The 16,771-nt window shown below is 53.9% G+C and overlaps 2 protein-coding genes across 2 annotated transcripts; one reads left to right on the top strand and one right to left on the bottom strand.

Moving 5' to 3' along the window:
• The first annotated feature begins 393 nt into the window (after positions 1-393).
• Positions 394-1,329, top strand: LOC132321453 (olfactory receptor 14J1-like). Its single transcript, XM_059834949.1, has one exon. The coding sequence runs from the start codon at positions 394-396 to the stop codon at positions 1,327-1,329; it is 936 nt and encodes a 311-aa protein (XP_059690932.1).
• A 9,433-nt stretch (positions 1,330-10,762) lies between these two features.
• On the bottom strand, positions 10,763-13,466 carry LOC132321452 (olfactory receptor 14C36-like; the record flags this gene model as incomplete). Its single annotated transcript, XM_059834948.1, has 2 exons — positions 10,763-10,942; positions 12,648-13,466. Coding segments are annotated over 2 exons (999 nt in total), but the record flags the coding sequence as incomplete, so codon positions are not given.
• Between the last annotated feature and the right edge of the window lie 3,305 nt (positions 13,467-16,771).

Genomic DNA, 16,771 nt, shown 5'->3' with positions numbered 1-16,771 from the left:
ACACTGCAGCCCTGTGAAAAAACACAGACAAAGTTATAAGAAAGTCATGCTGAGCCTCTCTTTCACAGCCCACGTCCTTCCCAGCCATGAGTGCAGATATTGAAATTTTCTATGAAAGATGGATTACATCTGACATCCCCTGTGATCATCGGAGCTGTCCCATCCAGCTCCCATGTACCCACTGCAGCAGAGCAAAGCTGACTCCTCAGCAGCAGAAGGGCAGAGCTCCTGGTCCTCACAGCACACTCAGCCAGCACAGACTAGAGAAAGGAAATGCATTCCAACTGGGGGGAGTTGCTATGAAAAATGGAGTGGGTTTTCTCAGAGAAATCTGTCCTAATTTTCTCCTGTCTTTTCCTTGTTTGGACAGAGCCCCAGACCAAGAAACAGCAAATGTCCAACAGCAGCTCCATCACCCAGTTCCTCCTCCTGGCCTTCACAGACACGCGGGAGCTGCAGGTCTTGCACTTCTGCCTCTTCCTGGGCATCTACCTGGCTGCACTCCTGGGCAATGGCCTCATCATCACCGCCATAGTCTGCGACCACCACCTCCACAGCCCCATGTACTTCTTCCTCCTCAACCTCTCCCTCCTTGACCTGGGCTCCATCTCCACCACTGTTCCCAAAGCCATGGCCAATTCCCTGAGGGACACCAGGGCCATTTCCTACTTGGGATGTGCTGCCCAAGTCTTTTTCTTTCTGTTCTTGATCGTAGGGGAGTATTGTCTTCTGACCATCATGGCCTATGACCGCTACATTGCCATCTGCAAACCCCTGCACTATGGGACCCTCCTGGGCAGCAGAGCTTGTGTCCACATGGCAGCAGCTGCCTGGGGCAGTGGGTTGCTCAATGCTGTGCTGCACACGGCCAATACATTTTCACTACCACCTTGTGAAGGCAATGCCTTGGACCAGTTCTTCTGTGAAATCCCACAGATCCTCAAGCTCTCCTGCTCAGACGCCTACCTCAGGGAAGTTGGGCTTCTTGTGGTTAGTGTTTCTTTTGCTTTTGGGTGCTTTATTTTCATTGTTCTGTCCTATGTGCAGATCTTGAGGGCCGTGCTGAGGATCCCCTCTGAGCAGGGACGGCACAAAGCCTTTTCCACGTGCCTCCCTCACCTGGCTGTGGTCTCCCTGTTCCTCAGCACTGGCATGTTTGCCTACCTGAAGCCCCCCTCCATCTCCTCCCCATCCCTGGACCTGGTGGTAGCAGTTCTGTACTCGGTGGTGCCTCCAGCAGTGAACCCCCTCATCTACAGCATGAGGAACGTGGAGTTGAAGGAGGCCCTAAGGAAACTGATGCAATGGACATTTCTCCATCAACAATAACCTGCCTCCCCTTCTCTGCGGAGTGCCCAGGGATTCTCTTAGCCCAGGATTGTGCTTTTTTCCCCTATGATAATCCTACCTGGCAGTAATTGCTGGGGTTCATACCACTGCTCTTGAGGCTTGGTCCTGTTGGGTCTGACCCTTTCACAAATGTGTTGAACACTGTGTCACGTCTGGCCTCTCTAATAGCATCTCTGAAATAAAAGACAATCTCCTGAGTGCAGTGCCTGACGGCTGAGCTTTCCTTGTAAAGCTCAAGCCAACAACAGTCCAAAGGAATTGGACCTTTGGAAGTTTTCTCCTTCTGTTCTCACTGTGTTTGCGACCATTTGTTCGAATCACACCTGGGACACTAAGAACTTGTCTGAAAACCACCTTCCTGGTGTCCAGAGGCAGTGGAGATGGTGCGTGAGCTCCCAGTCCCCTTTCTCAGGCTGCCAGAGGTATTACAGGGCTGATAGCAGCTGTCAGTGCCTCTGGAAAGGAATGTGGAGGGCTCAGGAGAGGACAGGCACTCTCCATGTGCCCTGGGGTGGGCTGTGAATGGAGACTCAGAAGGTGAAACCCCCTCAGAGGTGAAGTCCCCCAGTGTAAAGCGCTAAACCCAGGTACCCACAAACCAAGACTCTGCAGTCCCATGGGAGCCAGTGAGGACGCAGCAGGCACAGGGAAGGGGGAGTGGAGAAATGCGGGAGCTGCCTGAGGAGCCCCAGGGCCTGGGCTCTCATGCTGTCCTGGGGAGCAGGGCTGGCAGGGAGCAGAGCGGGGCACTTTTCCATGTCTGCCCACACACCCCAGCCCTGGGGAGGGGCCTTTCTTGCGTGGCCAGCTCCGTCCTCCTGCTGGGCTCAGGGTACTGGGGCATGGCCAGCTCTGCCCAGCCTCTCACCTGGGCCAGACCCCCGGATCCCACAGCAGGGCTGTCTGCTGGTGGTCCCATGGGACACGACGGAGGTTGTGCAGGGGAGGCAGTGGTGGGGGGCTGCACATAGGGGGCTGCTGGGGGAGCAGGCACAGAGGACTGCTGTGTGGACTGTGTCGGGGGAGTGTTTCCCTGTCCTTTGATGCTCTCTGGTCCATGCAGCGCCTGCACTGTGGGGCTCTGGGACCATGTGGGGACCACTCAGCTGCAAAGGTCTCATCTTCTTGTCCCACAGTCCCCAGCTCGGTGTCAGCCAACGGGCACTGCCACGGGGCCTCTGTGCTGGGTGTAGGGTGTCTCCTCGTGCCCTGCTCTGAGCCCATGCAGGCACCTGCAGTGCATGTCTTTGCTTGTAGCTGACCACCATGGCCCGCCTGCATGCTCCCAGGACATCCTGACCAGGCTGTCCTTGGAGATGGGTTGTGATGGTGGCTGAGGTGAGCAGCTCTGGTGCAGGCATGATCTGCAGTGCAGCACTCTAGCACTGTACAGGGTATAGAGTGTACAGGGGCTTTCCTGAACCAGGGACACCTCAGGGGAGTGGAGAGACCCATCAGAAGCCAGCAGCTAACGTGACAGCGGCCAACGAGACCTGGGTAGGGCCAGGAGCGGTGGTGGCCAAGCCCCCACATGTATAAAATAAAACCCTAGGGAGTACCACGAGCAGGGCAGACAAATGCGGTGTGGTGCATCAGAAAGGGCGTGGCACGGCAGTTTGCGGGGCAGTTCACGTGGAAGGGCGTGCAGGAAGGGCGCTGTAACTCCACTGGCTTGACCAGGGAGATATGGTATCTACCCAGCAGAACGCCATGGCCTCTCTAAACTCTGCATCCACTGTGACTGTCGAGTCTTTGCAGACAGAGGTCCATTGGGAACATGCTGGAAACACACCCTACCTTTCCTGGAACAAGCCTGTCAGGCAGACCAGACACATCATATGGAGGATTCCCTATCCTCTCTCCACCTGGCTGAACGCGGTCACTCAAGGGATAGGGGGAAACGGCGACAGGTTCCTGCCTGGCACAACAGACGCATCTCCTCCATCACTACCCCACCTTCCCAGGTGTCCTTGCACAACAGGTACGAGAATCTGCAAGTGGAACCCAATAATGACGAGGACGAAGTTTCATCTAGGTTGAAGGTGTCCCCAAGGTTAAGTCAGACTACTCCCTGTGTCAAAACCACTTCCATAAAGAGAAAAAGATGGGCCACTGTCATAGGAGACTCTCTCCTGAGGGGAACAGAAGGCCCAACAGGCAGACTGGACCCACTTCTTTGGGAAGTCTGCTGCCTCCCTAGGGTCTGCGTTAAAGATGTGATGGGAAAAATTCCTACCCTGGTACAGCCCTCGCATTATCATCCATTCTTGCTTTTTCATGTCAGCAGCAATGAATCACAGAATCACAGAATCATTAAGGTTGGAAAAGACCTGTAAGATCACCAGGTCCAACCATCACCACAACACCACCATGCCCACTAAACATGTCCCGCAGTGCCACGTCCACAGGTTCCTGGAACCCCTCCAGTGCTGGTGACTCCATCACCTCCCTGGGCAGCCTGTTCCAATAAGTTGCAATAAGAAGTCCAAGGGCAATCAAGAGAGAATTCAGGGCCTTGGGATGACTGGTTAAGGGATCAGAGGCACAAGTAGTGCTCTCCTCTGTCCTTCCAGTTGCAGGAAATGATGAAGAAAGAAACAGGACGAGCCAGCAGATCAATACCTGGCTCTGAGCCTGGTGTCACCAGCAGGATTTGGGGATTTTTGATCATGAGTCGATCTACACAACACCAGGCCTGCTGTCAACAGATGGGGTACACCTGTCCCAGAAGAGGAAAAGAATCTTTGCCGAGGAGCTAGCAGGGCTCCTTGAAAGAGCTTTAAATTGGATTTGAAGGGGGAAAGGGATAAAACCAGGCTCACCAGAGATAAACCTGGGGGGGGCACACCAATGTTGGAGGGATGCTGTGCTAGCGAGGTCCTTCAGTCTGCTCCACGATGTGCTGAGTACAATGGAGCACATTTGAAGTGTGTTTATACTAATGCGTGCAGCATGCAGAATAAACAAGAGGAACTAGAAGCTTTGGCCCAGTACAGCCGAGGGTGCCCCCAACCTTCATGTCCCTCACCAGTCACTCTTTGTTTGTCAGTACTAGGTCCAGTAGAACACCTCTCCTTGTTGGCTCCTCCACCACCTGAGTCAAAAAGTTATCATCAATACACTGGGGGAACCTCCCGGACTGTAAATGCCTGGCTGTGAAGACTTCCCAGCAGGTATCAGGGTGAGTGAAATCTCGCAGGAGAACTGAGACCTGTGATGGTGAGATGACTCTCAGCTCTCTGTAGAAGGCCTCATCATTTTCCCCACCCTGATCAGGTGGCCTGTAATCAACACCCACAACAGCATCTCTCATGTCAGCCTGCCCCTTAATCCTTACCCACAAGCTCTCAACTCGCTCCTCATCTGCCCCCAGGGAGAGCTCGATACATTCCAGTTGCACTCTCCACATAAAGAGCAACTCCACCACCTCCCCTTGCTGGCCTATCTTTCCTAAAAAGAACACAGCCATCCATGACAACATTCCAGTCATGTGAGCTACCCCACCATGTCTCAGTCATTGCAATGAGATCATGGCCCTGCGACCGCACACAGATCTCCAATTCTTCGTGTTTATTCCCTGTGCTGCTCGTTCTGGGCGTCACCTCAAAGCACCAGGAGGAAAAGAAGGTTATCAGAAGTAGTCAACATGGATTCACCAAGAAAAGTAATGTCTGACCAATCTGATAGCCTCCTACGATGACATGTCTGGATGGATAGATGCGGGGAGGGCAGTGGATGTGGTCTGCCTTGGCTTCAGCAAGGCTTTCGACACCGTCTCCCACATCATCCTCAGAGGCAAGCTTAGGAAGTGTGATGGAATGGACAGTGGGGTGGATTTGGAACTGGCTGATAGACAGAGCTCCGAGGGCTGTGATTAGTGGCCCAGAGTCTAGTTGGAGGTCTGTCACAAGTGGTGTTCCCCAGGGGTCAGTACTGGGTCCAGTCCTGTTCAATATATTCAGCAATGACCTGGATGAAGGGATAGAGTGTGCCCTCAGCAAGTTTGCTGAAGGCACAAAACTGGGAGGAGTGGTGGATACGGCGGAAGGCTGCGCTGCCATTCAGCGTGACCTGGACAGGCTGGAGAGTTGGGCAGAGAGGAACCTGATGAAATTCAGCAAAGGCAAGTGTAGGGCACTGCACCGGGGGTAGAATAACCCCCTGCATCAGCACAGGTTAGGGGCTGAGCTGCTGGAGAGCAGCTCTGTGGAAAGGGACCTGGGAGTCCTGGGGGACAACAGGATGACCACGAGCCACCAATGTGCCCTTGTAGCCAAGAAGGCCAATGGCATTCTGGGCTGCATCCGGAAGACTGTGGCTAGCAGGACGAGGGAGGTTATCCTCCCCCTCTACTCTGCCCTGGTGAGGCCGCATCTGGAGAACTGTGTCCTGTTCTGGGCTCCCCAGTTCAAGGACAGGGAGCTGCTGGAGAGGGTCCAGCAAAGGGCTACGAAGATGATTAGGGGAGTGGAACATCTTTCTTAGGAGGAAAGACTGAGGGTCTTGGGTCTTTCTAGTCTGGAGAAGAGAAGACTGAGGGGGATCTTATCAATGCTTAGAAATAGTTAAGGGGTGGGTGCCAGGAGGATGGGGCCAGTCTTTTTTCAGTGGTGCCCAGTGACAGGTCAAGAGGTAGTGGGCACAAACATGGTCATAGGAAGTTCCATCTTAACATGAGGAGGAACTTCTTTCCTTTGAGGGTGTCAGAGCCCTGGAACAATCTGCCCAGAGAGGTTTTGGAGTCTTCTTCTCTGGAGATATTCAAAACTCACGTGGAAGCATTCCTGTGCAATCTGCTGTAGGTGAACCTCCTCTGGTGGGGGGGTTGGACTAGATGATCTCCAGAGGTCCCTTGCAACCCCTCTCATTCTGTGATTCTGTGATTTTCTTGGTGGCTCCTTATCCCCTTCTGCAAGAGGGTGGGGAAAACTCTAGTCAGGTCCATGTTGAAGCTGTTTCCGTGTTGGAGGCAGTGAATGGATTTCTTTTGTCCCTGTCCACCAAATGCAGTATTGGCTGTGAGTGAGGCTGTTGCAGTGGTCAGGAGGGTATTTTTGCCCTCACAGAGATGACCGTGCCTCCTTTCCATGCAGGACTCAACTTGCTTATCCCCAGCAGAAGGTTTCTTTAGCAGCGTTGTGCCCGCTTTCTCCCAGTTCTGAGCTCCTTGGCCCCTTGGGGAGGCAGGAGGAGGGCAGGGCCTGTGGGAACCGGAGTCAGAGGCCAGTAGAGGACAGAGGCCAGCAAGAGGTCACTTCTTCCTGAGACCCCGTACGCAGCGCGGTGTTGTGTATATGTGTTCTGAGCGGTGCTGAGGAGGGGGGATAATGCCCGCTGTGCTGTGTGTGCATCTGTAATGGTGTTGGTATCTGCATGGGGGTGTGTGATGCTATGGATAGCTGCAACGGGATCAGTATCTGCAATGGCCTCTGCATCTGCAGTGGGAAAGAATCTGCCACGGCATCTGCAAAGGTATCTGCATCTGGAATGCTGGGTGTGCAACTGTCCTGTCAGCTACAGCTCTCCAATGCAGCCATCACTGCGGATGGAGATACCATTGTGGATAACATTGCCAATGCTGGTGCAGATGCCACTGCAGATGGAAATACACTTTCAGATGCAATTGCTGATGGAGATGCTATTGAGGATGCAGGTGCCATTGCAGATACCATGGCAGATGCAGACACCATTGGAGATGCAGGTGCCTTTGAAGATTCCTTTGAAGGTACCGGCATCGATGCCACTGGAGATGCCATGGCAGATGCAGATACCATTACAGACACCACCGGAGATGCAGGTGCTGTGTCAGACACCATTGCAGCTGCAGATACCACAGCAGATGGCATTGAAGATGCAAGTCCAGTTTCCGATGCAACTACCGATGGAGACGCCCTTGAAGATGTTGATGCCATTGCAGATACTACATGGCCAGAAATTTAGCGAGCTTCCGCTTATGAGGCAAAGACACTTGCTAAAGTGGACACACATCTTGTTGACTCCACACAGCTATAGAAGATATCACAGTTCAGGGTGTGCACGTACAGCCTACCCTCCCTGCTTCCTAGGAAAAAACCCTTTGAGATCGACCCCTTGCTGAAGCCTTGACCATGGGCAGACACTCGGCTGTGCCTGGTAATCCCCTGCTGCTCCCCTGCCAGGTCCCGGGGCTTCCCCTTACTGCAGGGGTCATGAGTAGATTCAGCTACTGCAATTGAATGATCATGCTTTTACTCATGCTTTTTGTCTTTGTCTTCTTGAAAGTGGATCTGCAAACCCGGTTCCAATGTCACATAATGAAGACTTCCGATGGGATTTCGAGGAAAGGACCGATGGCAGGGAAGGAAAGGAATCGAGGTTGTTTGGGGATGAAGTAGGGCTAAAAATAACCAGTCACGATGAAGGAGGTTGCTGATAAGTACACTTGTCCGGCCGTGACCTGCAACTGATGGCCCCAGCCTGTCCTGCCTACTTGTTAAACTCCATTTCACTACTTGCTGGGGTGAGGGGGATCTGTGCTCTTTGTGCGTGTGGAGGTGTGAGTGCCAGCCCCTGGAGGGGGGACCACAAGTCAGAGGGGCTCACGTGCCCAAGGGGCAGCCACTGGAGAGACCCAACTGCATGCATATCATGTGGATGTGCGTGTCAGTGTGTGTAACTGCTAGCCAACATCAAGCTGGATTAGCCAGCGAGAAGGATAAGGGGCCTGGGAAGGAGGTACCAGAGAGACCTTAAGTCTGGTCCACATGCCAGAGAGCGCCGGGGCTCTGGGAGTTGACTCCTGGAGGGAACGGGTGGTCCAAAGCATCGCCTGGAGAAACTGTGGGGTCTCGGGGCTCTGGTACTGGTAAGGCCATAGGTCTGGACCAGGAGGGGAAGTGGTCCTTTACATGCCCCGGCAAGTACCTCAGATACAGCTCTCGAGGTGGCACTGGCTGCTTATGGTCAGACCCCGGAGCTCTGCCTGAAAACCTGGGAACTGCTCTCAATACTTTATAAAAAGAAAGAAAAAAAACCCAGCACCTTTTTACCAGCTGCAATGTTTCAGTACTTTCAATAAAATGTCACTGTATTTTCTATCCTGCCAAAATGGGACTTTTGAGACTGTGTATTTATTGCAGGAGAAGAAATCCTGATCTTGCCCTGTGCTTGCATTGCCAGTACTCTGTCTGTCATGCTGCGTATTTAATCTCCCTAACCTTCCAGGTGTTTCTGCCTGTCCTGATCAAACTCCCCACGTCGGAAGTCATCTCTTCAGAAAACGATCTGGACATACGCACTTTCCACTGTTCTCCAGGGTTTTCCGCCTCTTACTCTTTGATCATTCAGATCCCTCTCACCTATGACCCTGCTTTGAGCTCCAGGGAGGTAAAGCATCATTGTCTTTCAGTACTCTCCCTCATAGTCCCTATAGGCAACTCTTCAACTGGGGTGGTGAACCTCGTTGGAAGCTGCTAAAAATAACCATACAGCTGAGAAGTGTGTTTATTGTGGATTAAGTTCTCTTGTGTTTTACTTTTTCTTCTTTTTTCTTTCCCCCAATTAAAAAACCCTGTTTCCATGGCAGTTCTCCACGGAGAGCAGGTAGGAATTGCTGCAAAGCAGCTGTAATATTCAGCTGCAGACTTTGGTGGAGAAGTCTGATGTAAAGAAAAGTGAAGCAAGTCCCCGGTGGCCAACGAGAGCAATGGCAGGGTTGGAGAGGTGAGGAGCAAGGTTGTCCATACCGTGTCTGGCCTCAAGGGACTGCTTTTCCTACCTGTGCACACCTCTTTAGGAGACATTCTGCATCCATATCAACTGGAGAATTCTCCGATCACATCTTCAGATTGCTCATTGAAAAGGATGAGCTAGCTATGCTACTTCAGGGTAGGTACCTACCTCTCTAATTGGCTATACAAATGTTGAAGACCTGAAGAAAACTATAGAAGAGGCATAGCTCGTTAGCGCTTTCTGCATTTTAATGAGCCCCATGGTGTATGTAGTGCTGAGTCCAGGAGCCTCAGGTACTGAGAAGAGACTGAACAATCCCCTCAAGGAGACAAAGGCAGAAGACAAACCTAAACTACTCTGAAGCATTACTGGGCCCCACTGAGGGCCATTACTGACAGAGCCTCCCCAGGGACTCGTTAGAGCCGATAATTGGAGGCTGTGATTGCAGGTAGGCAAAGGCACTGTGCAGGTGGCTCTGACGCTGACAAAGCCCTTGGATTGTTACATGGAGCACAAAGGCCAAGCCCTGACCCCCGGCCCATGGAAGGGGGATCCTGTCCCTCACATGTGGGTCAGGGCCATTCCTGGGGCAGTGGATGTGGGGTCTGCAATGCCCAGTGCAGGACAATGCAACAACACTCCCAGCTTCCCCATGGGGTTGCAAGGAGGAAATGAGGCTCCAGTGCCATGAGGACAACATGTCTTCTCACAGCCCTTGGTGGCACAGACAACTGCCATAGCCCAGAGGACAAAGACCTGGGTTCTGTTCGTGTCTTCCAGCCTGGCCAGCGCCCTTGGCAGTTTCCATCGCAGGCTGTCCCACACCTGCCCCTGTTTTCCTGCAGGCTGTAGACGTCCATCTTGCTTCTCCACTTTGCTCTCCTCTGGACATTTCTCTGCCTTCACTGACGTCTCCCCACCCTCACCGGCCCTGAGTCTAATCACCAACTCTCACTGGGTGACATCTTGCACTACAGCTCTACCCTTCGAGTGACATTTCTTCTTCCTCATGTCCAGGCTCCACTTTCCAAGCTGCACTTTGTAGCACTTTTTCTCTCTCCTGCTTTTTCCCACCTCCAAGGAGAGCTCAAAATTCTCAGAAAGCACCCTTCATCAGGCGAGCTAACTCATCAGCCTTCTTGTGGCCTTTCACCTGAGCTGAGTGTGTAAACTCACCGTGATCTTCTAAACCATGTGACTTTTCCTGGCCTTCTTTCAGCTTCTTGGATAGACTCAAACGAGCCCTATGCCTGCTGCTGTCCCATCAGGTACTCAGGCAGAAGGCACATGCCAACCCATATCCATGCCCTCTTCCTGGATGGGGCTCCACCATGTGGGGGGATAATAAGGACATTCAAGAGTGTTGGCCCAAATGCTAATCACTGAGGGATTCTGGGTATGACTGGCTTCTAAAAAGACTTTGTACTGCTGATGACATTTGGGCCTCACCACCCAGCCAACTTCCCACCCACCCTACCATCCACTTCTTCAGCCTCGACAGCATCAGTCCGGCTCTAAGGAGACTCTGGGAGATGATGTCAAAGGCCTTGCAAAAGGCCAAGTACACAACGTGCCCTCGTTTCCCCTAACCATTCTGGTTCAGCAATGCCTTTCTTGTCCTTCAAGGGCCTGGAGATGGCTGCAGGACAACTTGCCCCATGTCCTCCTAGAGTCTGAGGCAGGCAGGCCACTTGCAATTCTGTCAATCCTCATCCCTGCCCTTCTTGAAGAGGGGTTTGATGTCTGCTTTTTCCAAGGACCACAGAACCTCCATGATTGCTCCGGCACTTTTGAGGTCACAATCCAGAATCACAGGCAAGGGTGACGTAGCAGTCAGGAGCACTTGCAATGAGCCTGTCCAAGGCAGCTGAGATGAATGTAGCTGTGAAAATGGAAATTTGTTCTTGGAGTCACACACAGAAATGTCGGAGCTCTGCCAGGTGCCCATGTCTCAGCTGGGCTCGTGCACTCCTCGTACACACATGGGTGATCAGAGAGTGGAGTCCTTGCCTTGCACGTGCAGAGGCAGTGCACTGCAGCAGTCACAGTGTCTCTCTGACCTCCTGCTGCTGCTCCCAGAGGCTGGGAGGCACCTCAGACCTGTGGTGTATCGCCCTGCTCTGCACTCGTCTGAGATGCTCCACGGCATGAGGAATGGACACGGGGACGTCCGTTCAATGAAGCACATCCCAGTGCTGCATCCAGGTGCTTTCCCAGGGGATGTTACTCTCGAAGTGAGAAGTGACCTCGAGACACTGTCTGTCCCACAGGCCTTCATGGCACCCCCAGGAAGAGCTGATGGCATTTGTGCTCACTCGGGTTCATCTCCCCACATGCACACCATGTGCATGCTTACGTCTCGTCTGTACAATGCAAACCTGGACTTCTGACCTGGTCATTCGGTGTCCCTCTGTGGAGGGACAAGCAACCTCTCCGAGCTGGGCTGAGAGGCCAGTGCTGGACATGGTGGTGGTTATTGGCTGGTGTGTGACGACTGCCCTGGGGCAGCTGCCCGGGGTGTCCAGCGAACACGGGCACAGGCCAGACCCTGCTCTGCTGGTCCTCCATGTCTCTCGCAGGAGCCCGGCTGCGCGAGGACCCTGCTGTGTGCCCCCACCCTGCCCACTCACACACTTGAGCTGTTCACTGGAGTTCTCCTCTCCGGGGCACTTGCCATCCCAGCCATCCCAGCCCCTCTCTGAATCTTGCCACCTCCCTGCCCTCTCCCCAGCCAAGCCCAGCAGAGCAGCCCTGGTGGGACTGGTCCCACAGCAGGAAATGGAGGCCAGTGAGAATGTCCATCCAGCCGGCACGCTGAGGAGATCTCCGCTGCAGGCAGCTTGCAGCCCCAGGTGCCAAACTTGCTCCCCAGGACGGCATGAGAGAATTGGCCCAGGGGATGCTCAGGAAGGTCCTTTTGCCCCATGGACAGGGCAGCCTGCCCCCAGCTGCCACCCTCAGCAAAGGGTTTCTCTTTCCATGTCTCCCCTGCACACACACAGTGCCCTGCTCTTCTCCTCGCACTGACCAGCCACCCCTGCTCCCTCTCCACAGGCTCCCCACAGCCTCTGAGCTGGCGGTGTTGCTCTGAAGATCAAGCAGGCTGTGGAGCCCAGGGCCATGGGGTGACTCCACAGGGTCATGCTGGTCATGCTGGGAGGCAGACCCAGCTCCGGGTGCCTACTGCCCCCTTCACCTCAGCACACAGTCCTGCCCCATGGCTCCAGAGAAGATCTCAGACAAACCACCCAGAGCAGGGTCCTTTATTTTGTTTAAACAAACAGCTCCCCATTTATACAAAGTCTCTGGGTCACACAGGACAGGCAGATACTGAAATAGAAATAGGATGAAGAATGACTTCCTTTTTGTGGACAGCATTAATACAACCAAGAAAAGCTAAAAACCAACGAAACCAAACTAAACAACCTCCCAAAGAGAGTCTGGGCATGTAACGAGTTACGTGACAAGAGACATGAGGAAAACGATGGGCAGTTCATTGCCGCTTGGGAAAAGCAACCAGTCATCAGTTTTCTTAGGGCATCCTTGAGCTCCTGGTTCCTCATGCTGTAGATGAGGGGGTTCACTGCTGGAGGAACCACCGAGTACAGAAATGACACCACCAGGTCCAGGGATGGGGAGGAGATGGAGGGGGGCTTTAGGTGGGCAAACATGATAGTGCTGAGGAACAGGGAGACCACAGCCAGGTGAGGGAGGCACGTGGAAAAGGCTTTGTGCCGTCCCTGCTCAGAGGGGATCCTCAGCACAGCCCTCAAGATCTGCACATAGGACAGCACAATGAAAACAAAACACCCAAAACCAAAAGAAACACTAACCACAATAAACCCAACCTCCCTGAGGTACAAGTCTGAGCAGGAGAGCTTGAGGATCTGTGGGATTTCACAGAAGAACTGGTCCAAGGCATTGCCTTGGCAGAGTGGTAGTGAAAATGTATTGACTGTGTGCAGCACAGCATTGAGCAACCCACTGCCCCAGGCAGCTGCTGCCATGTGGACACAAGCTCTGCTGCCCAGGAGGGACCCGTAGTGCAGGGGTTTGCAGATGGCAATGTAGCGGTCATAGGACATGACGGTGAGAAGATAAAACTCTGCTGAAATGAAAAAGACAAAAAGAAAGAGCTGAGCAGCACATCCTGCAAAGGAGATGGCCCTGGTGTCCCAGAGGGAATTGGCCATGGCTTTGGGGACAGTGGTGGAGATGGAGCCCAGGTCAAGCAGTGAGAGGTTGAGGAGGAAGAAGTACATGGGGCTGTGGAGGTGGTGGTCACAGGCTATGGCGGTGATGATGAGGCCATTGCCCAGGAGGGCAGCCAGGTAGATGCCCAGGAAGAGGCAGAAGTTGAAGAGCTGCAGCTGACGCGTGTCTGCAAATGCCAGGAGGAGGAACTGGGTGATGGAGCTGCTGTTGGACATTTGCTGTTTCTTGGTCTGGGGCTCTGTCCAAAGAAGGAAAAGACAGGAAAAAATTAGGACAGATTTTTCTGAGAAAAGCCACTCCATTTTTCACAGAAATTCCCCCTCCATTGGAATGCATTTCCCACCTCCCGTTTGTGCTGGCTGAGTGTGCTGAGAGGAGCAGGAGCTCTGCCCTTCTGCTGCTGAGGAGTCAGCTTTGCTCTGCTGCAGTGGGTACATGGGAGCTGGTTTGTGACAACTCTGATGTTCACAGGGGATGTCAGATGTAATCCATCTTTCATGGAAAAGTTCAATATCTGCACTCATGACTCATGGGAGAACGTGGGCTGTGGCAGAGAGGCTTAACATGACTTTCTTACAATTTTGTCTATGTTTTTTCACAGAGCTGCAGTGTCCATCAGCCCTTTTCCCATCTGCCCTGTGTTTTCATTTTGCCACCTTGAAGATGCCTTCACACACAAATTAATCTTTTAAAAAACCCCTAAACCTGGACTCTGATGAGACCAGAGGAGTCCTGTTTCAAAGAACAGCTCTGCAAACTCTTCTCCAGCCCAGCCCAGAGGTGGAGCTGTGATGGAGAGGGCAGGACACGACCCCTCCCAGAGAGAAGCAACTGACTCTGCGAGGAGAGTGCCGACCCCCAAGGAAAGGCTCCGCACTCCCGAGGATCCCACAGCAGAGCTGCGCCTTTCTGGGGGGCAGCTTGCAAGCCCTGCAGGACAGGCAAAGCAGAGACTCGGGGGTCCCTCCGATGGGAGGTTCTACAGAGAGAGTCAGCTCATTGCCCCGCAGACAGTGCCCAGCAGACATCTGCAGGGAAACACAGAAAGAGAGCTGCCTGAGCGCACCCTCCCCCTGTGCTTGTTTGCAGTGTCCTCCCACTCTCCGTCCCTGTCTCTGCTGCCTGCAGCTGTCCCTGCCAGGAGCTGGTTCTCTGTCCCCTGTGTCTCCTCCCTGGCAGTGCTCACAGAGCCCATCCCACCCGCTGCCTGCTCAGCTCTGCCCTGCAGAGCCCTCCCTGCAGCAGGACACTGCCCAGGGGCATCTCTGGGTGCGCAGGCTCTGAGGGGAACATCAGACCAGCCCTGGCGAGGCTGGAAAAGTGACACTGATGCTGTCTGTGACCACGGCATGGTGATTTCCAATACTCCCCGCTTTATTCACCTCTAAGAGGAACAGACTTGGAATTTCAGTGCCTCCTCCAGAAATGAGAGATTAATTTCTATGTGCCATCGCCCACCCAGACAACCCAGAGGAGAAGAGTGAAAGACCAGGATCCTTCCCTTTCAGGCAGCCCCTGCCTTGCTGTGCTTCCTGAAAAGTCTCCTGGGAAGATCCTGCAGTGATGTGGAGCTGAGGGCAAACCTGACCCACACAGCACCCTCTCAACAGCAGAAGCACCCTGCCATTGCACTGGTCTCTCCTTCCACCCCCAGCTTCTCCCCACAGCGCCGTGGGGAGCTCCCCGGGCAGGCTGAGTGCTGACCCTGGCAGGCGGCAGAGTCCCTGCCCCAGCACCCAGCCCCGGGGGTGCAGGGACCCTGCTCGGAAGGACAGCCCTGGGCACCCCTGGCTGCACACCCACCTTCACACCCTGCAGCCGTCCCTGGCAGAAGGCAGCCCTCATGCCCTGTCCCTCTGATGGTGCAGCAGGGAAGCCCTGCTCTGGGGCACCTCCTCCCTCTCTACACTGGAGCACCTGTGGCAGTTCTTCCTGAAAGGTCTCAGAGTTTGTTTGATGTGCCAGCATTAGGAGATCTTCTTGTGAACTATACCTAAATTTCCCCACGCCCAGAGACTTACCGTGTCAAGGGCTGTGAAGATTTCTCCTCCAGTGAGCTCGCCTCTGTCCTCCCACCCCAGACTGCCTTTAACCTCTCTCTGCCTTGATCCTCTCCCCTCGGTGCCTGCAGGCAGTGCCCTCAGCCCTGCTGCGCTCTGCAGAGGAGCTGCTCCTGGGCAGAGCTGTCTCTCCTCAGCGCTGCCCGCTTGCCATGAGCTCCCTCCATCCCAGGAGCCCGGCCCAGCTCAGCAGCAGAGGAGCAGCCCAAGGCGGCACTTTCTCTGCCCCTCGGGGCTCCCCCCAGGGGTCCCTGGGGCTCCAGGGGAACCTGCTGTGAAACAGGCTGGAGCAATCACTGAGGTTCCCTCCCGCAGCTGGGGAGAGACACTTCTTCCCAGCACATCATTTCCCTGCTGAGAGACAGAGTCACGCCTAAATATCAACTTTTCTTGGCCCATCTTTAGACAGGACAGCCAGACAGGGACAGGCAGGGATCTCCTTTACCCCTGCTGAGGGAAGGGATGCAGCTGAGCCCGACAAGGCATCTCATCCTGGGTTTGGAGTGCTGGGGCTGGAAGGGCACTCAGCTCCCTCCCATGCACACCACAGACCCACAGCAGGTGGGATTCCTCCTGCCCCCCTTCAGGTGGACACACAATAGGCACCTGCATGTGAGCTCCTGCTCTCAGCTCCCATGGTAATTAATGGAGCTGGAGGCCAGGAGTGAGCTGTTCAGATGCAGTTGTCTGGTGACATCTGAGGTGCCAGAGGTGGTCAAAGATATGTGCCGGTAATAGAGACAGATTGAAGATACGTGCAGGCTGATGTAGAGACAGGCCAACATCTGGGGCATCTTCTTGGAGGCTCTTGGGAATTTCCTTTGGCCAACTGAAAGGACAGCTGCTGCCCAAATTAAGGGCAACTGAACCTGTCCCTACTCGTTATGTTCAGCTCAGCCTATAGAGATATTCATAGGATGGAATGGAGTCGTATGCCATAGGGAGAGCTCAGTCTCTTTCTTCCTCTCCTCCAGGTGTTGGATTCACTAGACCTTCACTGACTGTATTGGCAGCTGTCTCGTGTTCATCCCCACATTGTGGTACAGAATTCAAGGCAGCTGCTCAATGTAATGTTGAAATCCAGGCCCACAGAGCTACATGAGATGCCAGGGCTGGCAAGAAAAACACAGGACCACCAGGAAAGCAATTCCCATTCAGGGTGGGTGCGTGACAGACACCCCAGTCGGCATCGCAGAGAATGTGATTTGGTGCCTCACATGTTGCTTGGGGCAACGTGTCACATACACAATGCATTCCCAGAGAATGCGATTTTTCGCTCACAGGTTGGTCAGGGCTCTTCCTGGGGCAGTGTTGTGGAGGGACATCCCTCCATCACACTGCCCCAGGAAGAGCCCTGAGCAAGTGCAAAAACACGCTGTGAAACCTGCCAGGCTCCTGGGTAGGGAAGAGGAGTCCATGAGGCCCTCGTGCTGTAA

Source organism: Gavia stellata, unplaced genomic scaffold, assembly GCF_030936135.1.
Source record: "Gavia stellata isolate bGavSte3 unplaced genomic scaffold, bGavSte3.hap2 HAP2_SCAFFOLD_42, whole genome shotgun sequence".
Lineage (NCBI taxonomy): Eukaryota > Metazoa > Chordata > Aves > Gaviiformes > Gaviidae > Gavia > Gavia stellata.
Note: the sequence above shows the minus strand (reverse complement) of the source record. Positions and strands in the feature narration are given on the sequence as shown.